This window comes from Chinchilla lanigera, unplaced genomic scaffold (assembly GCF_000276665.1).
Source record: "Chinchilla lanigera isolate Chin_1 unplaced genomic scaffold, ChiLan1.0 scaffold00083, whole genome shotgun sequence".
In the NCBI taxonomy this organism is placed as follows: domain Eukaryota; kingdom Metazoa; phylum Chordata; class Mammalia; order Rodentia; family Chinchillidae; genus Chinchilla; species Chinchilla lanigera.
In genome coordinates this window covers 2,017,015-2,029,493 of record NW_004955484.1, presented here as the reverse complement: position 1 = coordinate 2,029,493, position 12,479 = coordinate 2,017,015, and the positions used below count along the sequence as shown (strand labels likewise).

The 12,479-nt window shown below is 49.6% G+C and overlaps 2 protein-coding genes and 1 long non-coding RNA gene across 7 annotated transcripts in view; 1 reads left to right on the top strand and 2 right to left on the bottom strand.

Annotated features, from left to right (window-relative positions):
* Positions 1 to 1,162, bottom strand: part of LOC102019700 (carbohydrate sulfotransferase 6) — a 9,774-nt gene extending 8,612 nt beyond the window's left edge. For 2 of the 5 annotated variants that reach the window (XM_005403443.2, XM_013503855.1), the window contains exon 1: positions 233 to 448. Coding sequence is in view for 2 of the 5 variants with exons in the window: in XM_013503855.1 (XP_013359309.1) it covers positions 233 to 378 (146 nt within the window). In the remaining 3 variants the exon portion in view is untranslated. Of the gene's footprint in view, positions 1 to 232; positions 449 to 819 lie in introns of those variants that run through there. The other 3 variants (XM_005403442.2, XM_005403444.2, XM_005403445.2) reach the window with 3 other exon arrangements.
* On the top strand, positions 371 to 5,909 carry LOC106146550. The gene is made up of 3 exons (XR_001231038.1): positions 371 to 456; positions 890 to 1,091; positions 5,753 to 5,909. It is a non-coding gene; the product is annotated as an uncharacterized LOC106146550 (long non-coding RNA).
* The window catches only part of Tmem231 (transmembrane protein 231), a 16,764-nt gene continuing 6,015 nt past the window's right edge, over positions 1,731 to 12,479 (bottom strand). Inside the window, exons 3-7 of the mRNA XM_005403441.2 lie at positions 6,376 to 6,504; positions 5,916 to 6,059; positions 5,031 to 5,112; positions 3,642 to 3,747; positions 1,731 to 3,314 (exon numbers count right to left, since the gene is read on the bottom strand). Coding sequence (XP_005403498.1) covers positions 3,134 to 3,314; positions 3,642 to 3,747; positions 5,031 to 5,112; positions 5,916 to 6,059; positions 6,376 to 6,504 — 642 coding nt within the window. The 3' untranslated portion in view covers positions 1,731 to 3,133. The remainder of the gene's footprint in view (positions 3,315 to 3,641; positions 3,748 to 5,030; positions 5,113 to 5,915; positions 6,060 to 6,375; positions 6,505 to 12,479) is intronic.

Sequence of the window (12,479 nt, the reverse complement as noted above, 5' to 3'; positions counted from 1 at the left end):
CCGGTCCCCGAAGCGGCGCAGGTGGGCGCGGGCGGCCGGGCCTCTCCCCCCGCGCTGACCGCAGGCCGCCCCGCCCTCGCTCCCCGGGGAGACACGCTCCGGGGAGGACAAAAGGGCCTTGTGCGGGGACTGAGGCTCAGGCCCCTCCTCGCCCGCGGTGGCATCCTCGCCGCGCAGTGACTTGAATGCCAACCGCGTCCCCGGTCCTCCGCCTCCGCCCCCAGCCCGGCACCTGGTTGCCAGGGGACCCGCGCCGCCTCCGGGCGCAGCAGCCGAGGGGCAGCGGCCCCGAGACCGGGCGCTCTTCCCGTCCCCTCCCGGCGCTAGCATCACCCCCAGAGGTGGAGGCTTGACGGCAGGTCCGGATAAACACGGCATGAGATTCACCAAACGAAACGGAAAACTTCCTCCCCGTACAAACAGCAGGGCAGAACGCAGGCGTGCGGAGAGGATGGGGTTTGTAATCGGGGCTGGGATCTGAAACTCCCCGCTGCCGGGAGTGAAAGTTAATGGTCTTTCCGTACAGCAGTTTAGCGAGGTGAATTAAGATCCTTAACCACGGGGTGGGGCGTGGTGGGGCAGGTTCGTTTTCGCAGCACTCTGGGAGGCCGAGGCAGGAGGATTCTAAGTTAGAGAGCAGCCTGGGCAGGTGAGCCACTTAGCTTGATCTTATGTCAAAATAAAAACAAATTTAAAAGGGCTGGGAATGTAGCTCAGTGCGAGGATTTCGAGCTCAAGGCCCAGTATCGCTTAAAAAAAAAGTCAAAATTAGGAAATTAGGAAATTTCCCCTGGAGCCTCCCCCGCGCTGAATAATTACCTCAGACTCTGACTCAGGCCTGTGTTTTTCTCACCTTTTTTCCTCTCGCAACTCCCGCTGTGTGGTTTAGGTTCAGAAGCCACCAAGCTCTGATCTGAAAATAACTGACGTTCGCCAGACACAGCTGTAACTTTCCAGGCTGCGGCTCCCACATGCTTTGTGGATCCCGCTGAAAACTCACATTGACTTGGGGCTGGACCAGGGGACCTCTGCCAGGGAGCTGACAAAAGCTCCAAGGTCCTTGGCAGCGCCTTGGCAGAGCGGGGCTGCCGGTGAGTAACTCGGAGAAGTGTGCGCAACCCCTGCCCTCCCCGCCCTCCCCTCCTTCCATCCCTCTCCCTCGGAAACAGAAAGCACAGACAAGCTTCTATTTTGAACATTTTAATTAGAAAGTTATAACATTATGGGTTCTCTATACAAAACTGCATTAGAATAAAATGTAAAACAAATGCTAATCTTTAGCTGTCTTTCCATATCTCATTTAGACATTTAAACCAGAAAACAGTTTTCATTTATTTACTTATTTTTTGTCTTTTTGAGACAAGGTCTCACTATGCAGTTCAGGCTGGCCTTGAGCTCACTTTGTAGCCCAGGCTGGTCTCGAACTCGTAATGATCCTCCTGCCTCAGCCTCCTGAGTGCTGGGATTACAGGCGTGCACCACCATGCCCAGCAACAGTTTTCATTTAAATCTCAAGAAAAAAAAAATGCAGGCATCTAAACATCCTTACGTAGTACAAGAAAAGTCAGAGGAACTAGTGTAAGGGAATTTTTCTGCTTGACTATATTTCAAGGTATTATTTCTAAAACTCTTATTTTGGTGACAGGCATGGTGATGCATGCCTGCAATCCCACCACTGGGAAGGCTGAGGCAGGAGGATCTCCATGAGTTCAAGGCCAGCCTGGGCTACATAGTGAGCTCAAGGCCAGTTTGAAGTATGTAGCAAGATTGTGTCTCAAAAAGAAAAAAACAAAAACAAAAAACTCTTACTTTGGTCCGCTTGAAAGAAAAGGTGCTTTGGAAATAATAACTGAATCCTCAAGGTAAACTGAGGCACACACTGACGAGTGTTTGTAGCTGGGCAGGAAGTGTGGGTCACAGAGGGTGTCTCTTCAGTGCTGATGACATGCTGGGGACTGTAACACAGCCCCATCCGGCCTCTGAGGAGGCTGCACCCTTGCCCAGGGTGGGAATGGGCTGAAAAACCAATGTCTTCCGCACAAGAGGCCCTTTCTAGCCGCCTCCCTCCCTGCAGACAGCAGCTCAGCCAAGGGGGTCGTCCGGCTGCCGGACTGCTTGTCTTCCTGCTAACGGCCAGGCTGGACTGCATGCCGAGCCAGCCCAGCAGCCTCTTCAGCTCCTCCTGCTCCTCACGTGCCCCGCAAAGCTGCCCCTGTGCTGGGCAACCTGTTCTTAGTCAAGGGCAGCGCAAGGATCTGGGCTTCGCACGAGCCCTCCAAAGGAACGCTGTGGCCGTCGGGCAGCGGAGCCAACCCCAACAAAGCCTCCTCTGTCACCCACGTCCTCTCAGGAAGGGGGTGGGCTGTGGGGGGGGTGTCCAGGCTTTTGGGTGAGGGCCAGAGAAAGAACCTGTTGTTACAACCCTTGCACCACCCACCGCTACTGAGGGGCCCAGTGAAACAGCACTTCTGCTGCAGCCTGCAGCCAGGGGCGCGGGCCCGGGGCAGAGGCGCGGCAAGGAGCCAGCCATGGCAGGGCGGGCGCGAGGGCGGTTCAGCTGGGCTGCTGACGGACACTGCCGTCGGGCCGAGGGCAGGTGGACGGTCCTGGTGTTGCCCCCCTCCCCACAGTGTGCAGTGCTTGCTCTAGGGCCCGCCAGCTGAAGGGCTCCTTCTGGAAATCAAAGCTCTGAATGGGAACTGTAGATCCCCGGAGCAGAAGTTGCTCGGGATTTGCATATTCATCATGAGAGGCCAGAAAGGAGTCAGAGTGGATTACAAAAGGGAGAAGAGACGCCCAGTGCTCCCAGTTCAAAAGAGCGAGCGTCTCTGCTCGCCCAGAAATGGGACTCCTTCCAAGATGCCTGGACTGACTGGAAGGTTCTCCTGAAATTCAAGGGCAAGGCAAGCAAACACGCAAAAACCACGAATTATGGCCTCTGGAGCCCTCGGGCCTCCCCACTGCCCGGTGCCCAGTGGTTTTGGCCAGCGCTTGGCAGATACAGAACTGGGGTACAGCAGATGTGGAAAGAGCTGCGCCTCGGCGGGGAAGCCACACAGGGCCACAGGCGGCCACGGCGCTCTTCACACGACAGCGAGGGCCCGGGGCTGCCGAGTCTTCAGAAGCGGCCTTCTCAGGACAAGTGCTCCTTGTACAAGTCTCCCTGCGACGCGGCTGGCGCAGGGATCGTGGTCACCACCTGGTTCTGAAACACGAATATTTTGATTCTTTCAAACACCCAGAGGAAGACGAGCAGGATGCTGACATACTGAACCCAGGCAAACTTGATCATCTCCCAGAACCCCGGCTGATAGGTCAGGACGGTTAAGGAGAGGAGTTACACCGAGGGTTAGGTCAGACGGGAAACGGCAAGAACGTCTCAAATACCCTAAGATAAAGGGGATAATCAGGACTATTCAGGCATAAATATGGATGACCCTGACCTAGATAGAAGAGCTGCTCGGGAGCAACAGGAACGGGAAATGAACTGTTGTGCTGTAATGAACAACAGACAGGGTCATCTGTGTGGGGCAATTTCCAGCATAAGCCCGGCCACATGTGATCCTCCTCGGGACCTCTGAAGAACCCTTCCCTTCTTTGTGGAAACTGAGCCAGCGCTGGCTCTCTGTCAGAAAGGATATGAAACGACTTCCACAGGGTATCGAATGACGGCGTTCAGCACAAAGGGAGCTTCGGCGGCCCTGCCCACCAGCCAGATGGGGCTGGGGTTGCTCAGGACGGTGGTGACTGCAACACAAGCATTCATCGTTAGCCCAGGTGGCCCTCTGGCAAAGGAACACTGAGAAATACCAAAGGTTGGGTTACAAGGACTCTTTGATTCCTGGGTGTGTGTCGGGGGCGGAGTGTATTCTGCACCTCAGAGTTCAAAGAAACAAAAGGGAAAAGAAACTGCTCGCAGGAGGTCGCCCACATTATCTGTTAAAATATTTGCCAAAACCTTGGAAACAGTCTGAGTGTTCTACAGCTGCTGAAGAACTAACGGAAGGAATACTATTTTGCCAGTAAACATGTTCTCAGCCCTTTTTAGCAGTGTGGGGGAAATATATGTTATATAATTAGATAAATACGAATAATTTGGATCCCAGACTATTCCTATACTGTAACAGCTGTCTGAAAAAAAAATCTTCATATGGATAAAGAGTGAATGAAATAAAGGGAGAAGAGTTTTTTTGTAGGCCCGTGATTTTTAGTTTTGCTTTAAAAGTCCTCTTATTGGAATGCTGCTGCTGTTGTTTTGTACAAAATTAGGAAGAAGCTGGGCATGGTGGCATAAGTTTGTAATCCCAGCACTTGGGAGGCTGAGACAGGAGGATCACCATTGTGAGTATGGGGCCAGCCAGGGCTCCACAGTGAGTTCAAGGCCAGCCTGGACTATATAAGGAGGCCCCGGTCTCAAAATAAAACAAAAACAAACAAAATTAAGAAGGAATACAGCAATTGCAGGCCTCACCACTTGTGAAATGTCTCTGTGTTGTGTCCATGTGTCCGGTTGCCAAGTAACCCTTTGGTACCTTTCAGTCACATGGGGCATGTTCAGCTTGGTATGGCTTTGACGCCATGCCCTTAGAGAAAACCTCAGGCCTCCGGCCAGCCCAGCCCAGTGCAGGGTCAAGCACAAGTCTGGCCCAGGCCCTTGCCCTTCAAGAACTGACTTCTATTCTCTATGGACCACTACCGTGGGGTGATTCACAACCTATATCTAGTGAAAAATGCGGACAGCACATTGTCTTCGGCTTCTGTTGTTAGCGTGGTAGGAGAACAAATCAATTAGGCTTATGTAGATGTTACAAAAAACAACAGCAGCAAAGGAGGCCCATCAGGCCAGTGGTGGCTACACAGGGAAGAGATCTGGAGGCTGCAGCCCTGGAGTCAGTGGGAGGCCACGAGTGGGCGGGGAGACGAGGGCAAAAAGGACAAATGCCAGCAAAGCTGGTTTGGAGAGTTGCATGATGCCAGCCAGGGGTTCTCTGATTCCACTGCCCCCGAACCTGGCAAGTCTTTCAGCTCACCATTCCTTTCCTGGTAGGCGGCCACAATGCGGGTGAGGTCGTAGTCTTGGGCGAAAGGGCTGGTCCCGTTGATCACAGACACCTGGGACAGAGCCGGAGGTCTTGGTGAGCCCTGGAGACCCGGAGCCCCTCCTGCCCTCCGCAGCCTCGGGGTGACCGCACACAGCAGGGCAGCGCTTGTATCGCTGAGACAGAAACCAAACGCAGCAGCAACTGATCCTCAGGATGTCGGCTGGCAGGAGAGGCACCCTCAGGGACGGAACAAGCGGCCCCATAAGCTATGGACCCTGGCAGAGGGAAGGCAAGCCCAAAAGCCCCCAGACAGGCACTGTTTGTGGGGTCAGAGAACAAAGGGGCCAGAGCGGCTGAAACACAGGAAGGGGACAGACAGCCGAGAGCGGAGAAATGACAAGCGTAGGTATCTCGGGAGGTTGCCGGAACAGGCAAATAACATGTGCGTAAACCTTGTCTTCGTCCTTACCACTGGGGTCTAGCTATGTTGCCTAGGCTGGTCTCAAGTAGTCCTCCTGCTTCAGCCTCCTGAGGGCTGGGGCCACGGTGTACCCCACCGCACCCAACCGTAAACTTCCTGATTCAGGGCTGGCATATTACGTGTTCAATAAATGGTGGCCAGTATTATTTTTTAAATGTTTTACACGATCATTTGGAAAGCAATAAGCAATTTAGTTCATCAATAAAGACATTTTTCTCTCTCTGCATAGGTGTAAACACAGGGGACCTTCTCCATATTTTGAAAGAATTCATGGCAAGAATTGTTGTCTGTGTTCCCCTCAGAGAAATGCTATTTCCAGCTTTCATTTCTCCCCCTTCAAAGAGGACGCTAAACAGACAGAGACTGCGGAGCTGGACGCTCAGCACCCTTACGTTGTATCGGACGTCCAGGCCACTGTAGCTTAGCGGCTGCTTCTGCTGCAGCCTCAGGTCTCCGTTCACGTACAGCTGGGACCCGGGCACCGCGCAGGAGGACTGGATAAAGGCCATGCTCTGCATCACGAACGTTGACATCCTCTGAAATCAGGAGGAGAAGAGACAGTGCCCCCTGTTGTCAGATCTGAAGGGCTCTGGGTTCAAGAGTCACCTGTCTGCCGCTGAGGCTGAGCCTTTCCATCCCTGGCTCAGTTCTGCGGGAAGCACTTGGCCCAGAACCCTCTGGGCTGGTTCTCATTCCTGTGCATTAACAGGACTCCAATCAAGAGCAAGCCATTTGCCCAGATTGAGTTCCCAGTGACAGCCCAGGTCAGTGTGGTCTTCCTAGAAGGCAGGAGGCGGGCTCTGCTCTGCTAACAGGCAAGAGGGAGAGGGGGCCTCCCTCAGACCGACTCACGTGCAGCTGGTAGGAGAAGGTCAGGATGAGCTGCACGGCGAGGACGTGCTCAGTGGGCTGCAGGGGAAGCTCCAGTTTAAAATGCAGCACGTCTGTCTTCCCATCCTGGTTCCTGTCTTCTTCTCGAGTCTAGGAAACCCAAAGAGAGCCAGTGGCCCCGGTCTTTAATAAGTCCGGGAAGCGTCTGCATTGCTGCCGCACGTACACAGGGACCCACTGTCCTGCTTACGGGGGCATCATCACCTCCAACGTGGAAGGGAGAAGGGAAGCTAGAGGTGTGGGCGGGTGAGCCCTGGGAAAGACACACAGACGCACGGCCCCTCCGCTTCGCACTCGGGGCCCGCACAGGCGAACAGAATGGGAACTTGAGGTGGCGATAACCCCAGTCAGTATCTGCCTTGTTTTGTTACTGGTGTTTTCTTCTGCTTCTGCTTTTTTTTTTTTAAGAAACATACCTGCAATTGCATAGAAAGTTGAAATAGGGCTTGGCGTGGTGGCACACAACTGTAATCCCAGCACTTGAGAGGCTGAGACAGGAGGATCACAGTGAGTTCAAGGCCAGCCTAGGCTACATAAGTGAGTTTAAGGCCAGCTTGCATTACATAGTGAGACCCTGTCTCACCAACCCCCCTTAAAAAAAAACAAAAAACAAAAACTAAAGAAAATTGAAATAGTGCATCAGAATTGTTTACTGTTTCTCTAGGAGTCAGTGTTTTCTTTGTTTGAGGTGCTAACCCTGGGCCTCAAGTGTGCTAGGCACTTGTTCTGCCACTAGGCTATACTCCTGCCCCAAACCAGCTTTTTATTTTTTAACATTCTTTTTTTTTTTTTTACTTTTTTTTTTGTTTTTTTTTGGTTTTTCTCCGGTACCAGGAACCGAACTCACGACCTTGCGCTTGCCAGGCAGGCGCTTTTGCCGCTGAGCTAAATCCCCAGCCCCAAAACCAGCTTTTTAAAATAGGAAAACAAGAATAAAACAAAGCCCTAGTCATTATGCATTTCCCAAACAAACGCCACGGAAAATCTCCAAACTCTATTTATACATACTTAAACCACAATCTGCTTTGGGTTCTCCATGCAGGACCGTCTAGCTTATCATTCATGTCAGGACTTTAAGCCTTATGCATCTTTTTTTTTTTTTTTTGGTACCAGATTTTTTATTTGAAGGAATTAAAGAACTTAAGTAAATGTCTGGTACAATGTATGGAAAAGGTAAAGGTAACCCCAACATGCATGTGCTGCCTTAGTTCCGTTAGCTCTTGTCACTGTCCCCAGGGTGTGCTTGTCAAAGAGGTGCTCTGCCATGCCGGGCTTGGGGGCTCCCATCTTGCACAGATTGGCCACAAAAAACATGGAACACTTCATGAATCTGCGTGCCATCCTTGCGCAGGGGCCATGCTAATCTTCTCCGTATCGTTCCAATTTCAGTGTATGTGCTGACAAAGGGAGCATGCCTTTATGCATCTTTTACTAGCAATCAATAAAATGGGAAAGGAAGCTCTGCAAAATCAGCAAGGCATCAAAACTACATATATTTTATAAATTATGGACATACAAGTGAAGAAAAACAATAAAAATCTGAGGAGATCAAAAGGTAAATCATAGCTCATAAGTCATAGGCAGATACTTAAAAATAATCAGTATGGGCCGGGGATCTAGCTCAGCGACATAAGCGTTTGCCTGGCAAGCACAAGGTCCTGAGTTCGGTCCCTGGTACTAAAAACAAACAAACAAACCAATCAGTATGTAGCTGGGGTAGTGGTGCACACCTGTAATTCCAGCACTCAGGAGGCTGAGGCAGGAGGATTACTGTGAGTTTGAGGCCAGCTTGCACTACAAAGCAAGACCCTGTCTCAAAAAAAAAAAAAAAAAAGTCAAGTCTACTATGCAGAGCAAGTATTAGCCCCATGAAGAAAATTCATAAATGGCTCTACCTAATTCTTGTGAGATAGACAGGGGTGATCCAGAACTGTGTTTATGCCCACTGTCTGTCTCATCGGACCCCTCCACATACCCCCAGAGAGGAAGGAAGTGTGCTGCCCTCTAGATGGGTAAATTAAGGCTGAGAGACGGTTCAGAACTCAACCAGTTCTAACTGGATTAAGACCTAGGTTTGCTGACTGTTGATTCAGTGCTCCTTCTCTGACAGCTCGGATGAACCCTCATTTCCAAGATTTCTGGGGCTGGGGATATAGCTCAGTGGCATAAATGCCTGCGTGGCAAATGTGAGGTCATGAGTTTGATCCCTGGTACCGCAAAAAACCAAAACCAAAATAAAAAATTTCAGGTGGTAGAGTATAAGCCTTTAAAGATACAGGGGTGGGGCCAGGGATGTAGCTCAGTGGCATAAGCGCTTGCCTGGCAAGCCTGAGGTCATGAGTTTGATTCAAGCAGTCTGGGGTGGTGCATGCCTATAACCCCAGCAATCTGGGAGGCTGAGGCAGGAGGATTGCAAGTCCACACCCAGCTGGGGCAATTTAGTGACTTAGCGAGATCCTGTCTCAAAATAAAAGAACAGACTGGGGACATAGCGCATTGTGAAGGCCCTGGGTTCAATCCCTAGACTGGGGGTTGTGTGTGTGTGTGTGTGTGTGTGTGTGTGTGTAGTGTACAGAAGAAATACTAATGTATTAGAAAATGCAAATCAGGTCACCCATATCAGTAAGAGTCCAATCAGTAAAAACACTAACACAGCTACTATATTTTAACAGAGAGAATTGAGTCTAGAAAATAGTAATCTAGGTATTAGAGAATGAAAGCATGAAAGGGGGACAGCCTGGCCCTTAGCTAGAGAGGTCAGGGAGGAGGCCAGGGTCGTGGGAACCAGGGGCTCGAGGAGGGGCCCCAGGGGTCTGGCTCCAGAGCTCGAGGAGGACCCACAGTGCCCCGGGGTCCCCGTTTCTGCTCCTTGCTTGGTCACCCCAGCTGTCTCCACCTCTAGAACAAGGCTCCTCTTTGAGTGCCCTAACCTTCGAGCCCGGCTGTGAGCAGTGCCCTCTTTCCAGAGGGCCCTGACTTGCTACATTCCTCCCTGAGGAGATTCCACAGGATCTGATGTTTTGCTGGACTTTTGTTTCATTTAATGAATGTTAACTTCCCAATTTACTTTTTATTTTTTTTGGTGCTGGGGATTGAACCCAGGGCCTCCTGCAAGCAAGGCGAAAGTGCTATCAGAGCCACACCCCCCGCCCCCCAATTTCCTAATGCAGACCATGTGCATTTCATATGCTTGTCCTCCAAGGGTTCTCCTTTTTTTCCTTTTTTCCTTCCTCCCAGTTCCCCTTTTTTTGTGGGACTAGAGATTGAACCCAGGACCTCTGCACTGAGCTACATCTCTGCTCTTCCTGTCTCAGCCTCCCATAGTGCTCCATTTTTTTTCTTTTTATGTTCAAAATACACTTTGGCACCAGCCTTTGGGTCTCTGGCACAGTAGAAACTGTTACTTCATGGTTCCTAGATTTATCAAATCGTTGCCAACTGTATTTCAGTGAATCTAAAATTGCAACAATTATAAAGTACACCTTATTTTACATACCAGTATGAAATGAATACTTCCAATTCCTGAGACAATACGTTTTAATCACTTAGAGTACTTTCATTTTCACTTCTTGAAAGAGCTTTTAGATTTGGCACATTTATATCAGATATGATTATTCACAGGGAAATATAAGCAAAATAAATTGAGCCAAAGATTTTGAAAACTTGAACACCCCAATTCTTTTCTTTTTTGGTCTTTTTGAGATAGGTTCTTGCTATGCAGTTTAGGCTGGCCTTCAGCTCCCAGCAATCCTCCTACCTCAGCCTCTGGAATGCTGGGATTACAAGGGTGAACCACCATGCCTGGCTACTCCAATTCTTTTGAATCACATTTTTTTTTTTTTTCCTTTTGGTACTGGGAATTGAACTCATGACCTTGCACTTGCCATGCAGGCCCTTGTGCTGCTGAGCTATATCCCCAGCCCTTGAATCACATTTGAATTCAGTTGATGACACCAATACTTTTCCATGTAAACCTGTCCTTTCACTATCGAACATGCGGATGACATCAAATTTTTAAAAAAGTAATTCATAGCTGGGCATGGTGGTGAACACCTGTAATCTCAGCCATTATGAAGCTGAGACAGGAGAATCATCAGGAGTTTGAGGCCAGCCTGGACTACATCATGAGTTCAGGGCCAGTTTGAAGTATATAGTGAGGCCCTGTTTCAAAAAGAAAAAAAATTTTTAAAAATTTGAAAGAAAAAAGAAGGCAAAATAAAAATTTAAAAATAAATCAAAGCTGGGCATGGTGGCACATGCCTATAATCCCAGCACTCAGGAGGTTGGAGGCAGGAAGACCACTATGAGTTTGAGGCCAGCCTGGACTACAAAATGAGTTCAAGACCAGCCTGGGCTACAAAGTGAGTTCAAGGCCAGCCTGAACTGCACAGGGAGATCCTGTCTCAAAAAAGACAAAAAAAAATTTAAAAAACTCATAAAAGGAAGAAAGCTCCATTCACCATCTGGCCTCTTAAGCAGGCTTTGAAATGATACAGCGCTAGCCTATTTTTAACCACACCTTACACACTCTACAGTTGGTTCTTAGGGACTAATGTGGGTTTTTTGTGGTGGTACTAGAAGCCCTGGGCCTTCATACAAACCTATATCCGCAACCCTTTCTTCATTTTTTATTTTTGGACAGGGTCTCACTAAATTGCTAAGTTGCCCAGGCTAGGCTCAAGCTTGCCACCCTCCTGCCTCAGCTTCCCAGAGTGCTCAGATACGGGTGAGTGCCACAGCGTCCTGCTGGTGTGCTGTTTTACTGCTGCCTCTGGGGTTTTCTTTGACATTCTGATGGCTCTTGGGCAAGTTTTCACCCCAGCAGCCCTTCTGACATTTGCACAGGGGTAGGCAAAGGGCACTCCGCAGCTGCTTGTTAAGTAGGAAGGAGCAGTTCGGTGTTGGGGAGAAGGGAACATGGGGTGCTATGCAGTGCCGCGCCTCAGGCTCAGGCTCAGGCTCAGGCTCAGCCAGCCTCCGCCACCACCAAGGCCTTAAAGAGCCATGTCATCCTCCGTGGGGGAAAAGGTCACTCGGCTTTTCTCTGCTCTAGTTAACAACTAGACTCGAAGGCATTAAAAACATAGGGACTTGAGAGACGCCGTGCGAGGTGAGCCCCTAGAGCAGAAGCGAGGCTGTGACTTCTCAAGCATTTTTCCAAATTAGCAGCCGCCAACCACCCTCCTCCCCGCAGTATTTGATCAAACCTTGATCTAAAAAGCACTGCTCCTGGCAGCAGTTTCCCACACAGGCTGGAGCTGGTCTGGCTTTGTGTTCAGAGTTAGAAAATTAAAAAACTTTCCTACAATGGAAAACAGTTTGGCAGTTCCTCAAAAGGTTAAATATAGAATGGTCATATGGCCAGCAATTCCACTGCTCAGTACATCTCTCAAATGATTGAAAACAGACACTCAAATATTTATTCATGCACATTCATAGCAACACTATTCCCCAAGGTGGCAACACACAAAATGTCCACCAGCTGAGGAAGGGACAACAAACTTTGGGTATGTTCACACAATGGAATACTATCCAGCTGTCAAAAAGGATGAAGCACTGACATATGCTACAACCTGGATGAATCTGGAAATATTATGCTGATGTATTAAGACTACACACAAAAATCACATATTGTATTATTCCATCTAGGTGAAATATCCAGTTCAGGTAAAGCCAGAGAGAGCAGACTGGTAGATGTTCAGGGGCTGGAGGGAACACAGAATGTAAAGTGGCTGCTCAATGGGTTTTCTTTCTGAGTAACGACAGTATTTTGGAACTAGATAAAGGTGATGATTATACAACATCGTGAATGTACTAATGCTACGGAATTGTTCCCTTTAAAATGTTTACTTTTATTATCCAGGCATGATGGAGCATGCCTGTAATCACAGCACTTGGGCTGGGTGTGGTGGTACATGCCTGTAATCCCAGCACTGCTTGTAATCCCTGCACTTGGAGGTTGAGGCAGGAGGGTCACTGTGAGTTCAAGACCAGTCTAGGCTACAAAGTGAGTTCCTGAACTGCATAGTGAGACCCTGTCTCCAAACAAAAACAAAAAAAAATCA